This window comes from Buceros rhinoceros, unplaced genomic scaffold, assembly GCF_000710305.1.
Source record: "Buceros rhinoceros silvestris isolate BGI_N320 unplaced genomic scaffold, ASM71030v1 scaffold8577, whole genome shotgun sequence".
Taxonomy (NCBI): Eukaryota; Metazoa; Chordata; class Aves; order Bucerotiformes; family Bucerotidae; genus Buceros; species Buceros rhinoceros.
The window spans coordinates 15425-18931 of record NW_010422720.1 but is presented as its reverse complement, the minus strand read 5'-3'; the positions used below and the strand labels follow the sequence as shown (position 1 = coordinate 18931).

Genomic DNA, 3507 nt, shown 5'->3' with positions numbered 1-3507 from the left:
AGGGAAAGCATCACACTGCATTCACAATACTGATGGTCTGAGCCCATAATGCATCATGTCTTAAGGCTGTCATGAACACAAATGCCTGTGCAGGCACTGTCCCACATGAGAAAATAACACTTCTCTACATCCAGCTGTTAAGTGGAAAAACAGGACAATGACAGCCAGTTTTCCCAGTTCTGGGGCAATATTTTTCACGTTCAGGGCACCTCAGCGCAAGTTAGAGAAGGGCAAAGCAGAAACACAGATTTAAGCCCGTTACCAGCTCAGGAGGCATGCTATGATTTCTACATCTTCTCAGGTCAGACCTCCCCTACAACATGAACGTCACCTGATAGAAATATTGCTTGTCGCTTTCAGTATTTTTTTTAAATTAAGTCACACTATTCAGCATTTGAAGTTTCACATTTAAATTTAGTAAAGGAAGTCCCAAGCAAGGAGATGGAACAACATCAGGGTACTCACTATCTTCCTTTCAGCAAATTGTTATGTAATGGGACTTTTCCTCAAAACTGCATCTATTAAAGACCCACATTTGGCAATAATGAAGACTACTGAAGTGTCATTTCAGTATTAGATTTTGCTCTAGATTACAGAGAAAATAAGTTCAGGAAGGTCTAAGTGTATGAAACCAGGCTTAAGGAAAATAAATCAAAGCTTACTCGGATGTAACAAAGGCATGATCTTTGATTGCCTGTACTACATCATCAAATTTGATCTTTGTTGTCCGTGTCCATCCATGGTAGATGATGGGTTTCCCATCAGGACCATCCCAGCAATCCACTAGGAAACACAAGCAGTGGAAAAGGAAAGAGATCAAGCAGTTACTTAAATAACTCTAGTAAAAAGAATATATCCAAATATTCAGTGTTCCACATATTGAGACATAGATTTTAATGTTCTTTTAAAATATTCTATTAGATGAATTTACATCTCTCACAGAGGAAATTTAGTTCACCTAAGCAAGACCAATACAAATAACATACAATATAAAATTTTCCCAAAATTTTCCCATTTGCAGTAATCTGGAAATAAGGAATTCAGGCAGCCATATTATCAGTCTACTAGTTTACAGTCATTTTCCAGGCATAAATACACTCCAGCAAGTGGCAATTTGACAGCTTATCTCTTTTATTGATTTTTAACCCCGAAACTCTAATTTGAAATACCTTTTGCATTAGCCAAATTGAACCAGCAGTGGCAGCTAGTTTTATGAAATAACTGCTGGACAAACAAGAATCTGAAATCAAACTTCAATAAGGAACGCAAGCACAGGGATTGAGACACATACACAGCTAGTGGAAAACAAACACACAAAGACATCAACTGATCTACAAGAGAGTTAAGCAGGATGACAAATGGCACCAAATTACAACAATCTCTGTGCCTTAGGCTTGTCTGCATTACAATGAAGGCAAATAAACTACCTATCTATCTATGCTACACAAGCAATTCCAGTTTAAATCCTATGCTTTCATATAGCAGATCCAAGACTGAATTTTAGTGAAATTTAGTGAGATTTAGAAAGAACTTTGTAAAATTCCAAGGGAACAAGAATCAAAGCAAATGAACGGGACGATAATGAGGCATAAGAAAAACAATTTAGGGAATCAGTGTTTTTTATATGACTAATTTCAACTTCAGAAAACAAACTAGTTCATAATTTCATTCTTTTCTCTTTCTTGGTAAACAGGGGAAATTATATGGAGAGCATGTTACAAAACACTCTACAAACTCTTTACTCACACTCAATACATCGACATCCCATTCTAAGGCACCTGATGTAAGCTTCTGCGGAGGATTCGCTTCGAAGCTGGTCTCCTGTCAGATATCTAAGGAGTAAAAGACAGACAGTCAATTTCAACCATTTCCCACTCATTCAGTGGACAACATTTTCTCTCCTGTCATGGAGAACATATGTTGAGTTTGGTTTTTTTTTTTCACTTGCAGTGGAAGAACTGAACTCAGCTGAACTTGATGCTGTCAGATTTTTTTAATGGACCAAATTATAGGAGGTTAAAGGCTCAATCTAAACATCAACCAATTCTAACTGACACATGTCGGGAGAGCAAATCATGAGCTTTGAAACATAACTAAACCTCATCATGCTGAGGCATCATCATGTTGGAGGGATGTGGAGGGTATTTAGAGTGATATCACACCCTACACTTAAACATACACCCATAAGCGACACCCATATCCACTTAATTTCACTCCCTGCAATATTTTATTTGTTCATCTATCCTTCCTCTCTTTATGCCTTCTTTTTTCTCGTGATAATGCTAGATGAGCAAATCTCCTTTAGTTAAGACAGTTCAAACTCATCATCACATCGGTTTTACCTTGGCTAAAGAGTCAAGGAAAAGAGCTGGATAACTTAGACCCAAACTACAGAAATCAGCAGCTAAATAAGCATAATAATTCTAAAAGTAATAACAACAAAAATACAGTTCCCACACCTTCAAAGTTCTGGCCGTAAAGTAAACCCAAAAAAAGAAAGAAGAGCATGGACAGCAAATTGCACTCTGCCTCTACCTCAGGCACCTCCGTCCGCTCTAATTCTTGTCATCCAAACAAAGACCATGAATAGCCAAGTCATGATTTGTAGATGTGCTAATTTAAAGCCTCCATATTCCTTTCCTGCTCAGGACCAAGTCTTTTCCACCTTGTGACATGTAAACTGCCAATAGTACTATCAATAGTACACATCACCACCTCCTTGTCCAAGGCAAACCCACTGCCCTTCAGAGCATACTGACAGTATGGGATTTCCCCACAGGACAAGTCAGGTCCTTATGCCATTCTTATGTTCAGGTACCATTAATGCTGACACTAGCTCAACAAGGCTGTTGGTACTTGGAAAAAATGGAAGCTCCTTCAAGAACCTTAACTTCCGAAAGCAGAGAGGCTGCAACAGTTCAAACTCAAGACTACTTTTGGGTTTGTAACAGGATTCAGGGTCTTCAGGTTTTCTGGCAGCTGAGCTCAGCTCTATCTCAAAACCTCTAAGATCTTAAAAGAAGGGGGAAAGGAGTCCCACAAACTGTATTTGCCATATTTACATCATGCTTTAGGAAGGCTTCACACATCCACACAGGATTTTTCTGGCATAATTTACAAGCATTAGTTTTTCCTAACATGTGCTACGTCTGTTTGAACAGTGATAGACAGTGGGACTTTCGTTAACTTACGTGTTATGAGATGAAGAAATCCAGTAGTGGGACAAAGGATTGTTCATGTCCTGTGCCTCTATTGAATCATATTTCTCATCCCAAATACTGTTTTCTTTTGCAAAAAGGTAAGTGAGGAACTACAATACAAAGAGAGACTGAATGTAAATGTTTTTACCATAAAGACTAGAAGAATCCCAGCAATGTAGCAAGAGAAGCCTAGAGAATCTGCCAAGCAATTAACAAACTAGGAACTAGTGCTGAAAGAAAAAAGTAACTATTCCACAAGGAACTATTTGAAAGTATTGCTATCTTACCTCATCAACAAAGAGAAAGG

The 3507-nt window shown here is 38.2% G+C and overlaps 1 protein-coding gene across 1 annotated transcript in view; it reads right to left on the bottom strand.

Moving 5' to 3' along the window:
* PLCG2 (phospholipase C, gamma 2 (phosphatidylinositol-specific)) overlaps positions 1-3507 on the bottom strand; it is a gene marked incomplete at its 5' end in the record, with an annotated part of 41064 nt that overhangs the window by 25529 nt on the left and 12028 nt on the right. Inside the window, 4 exons of the mRNA XM_010140145.1 lie at positions 663-783; positions 1747-1832; positions 3192-3310; positions 3488-3507. The exon at positions 3488-3507 is cut by the window's right edge and continues 5 nt beyond it. Of these exons, the coding sequence (XP_010138447.1) occupies positions 663-783; positions 1747-1832; positions 3192-3310; positions 3488-3507 (346 nt within the window). The remainder of the gene's footprint in view (positions 1-662; positions 784-1746; positions 1833-3191; positions 3311-3487) is intronic.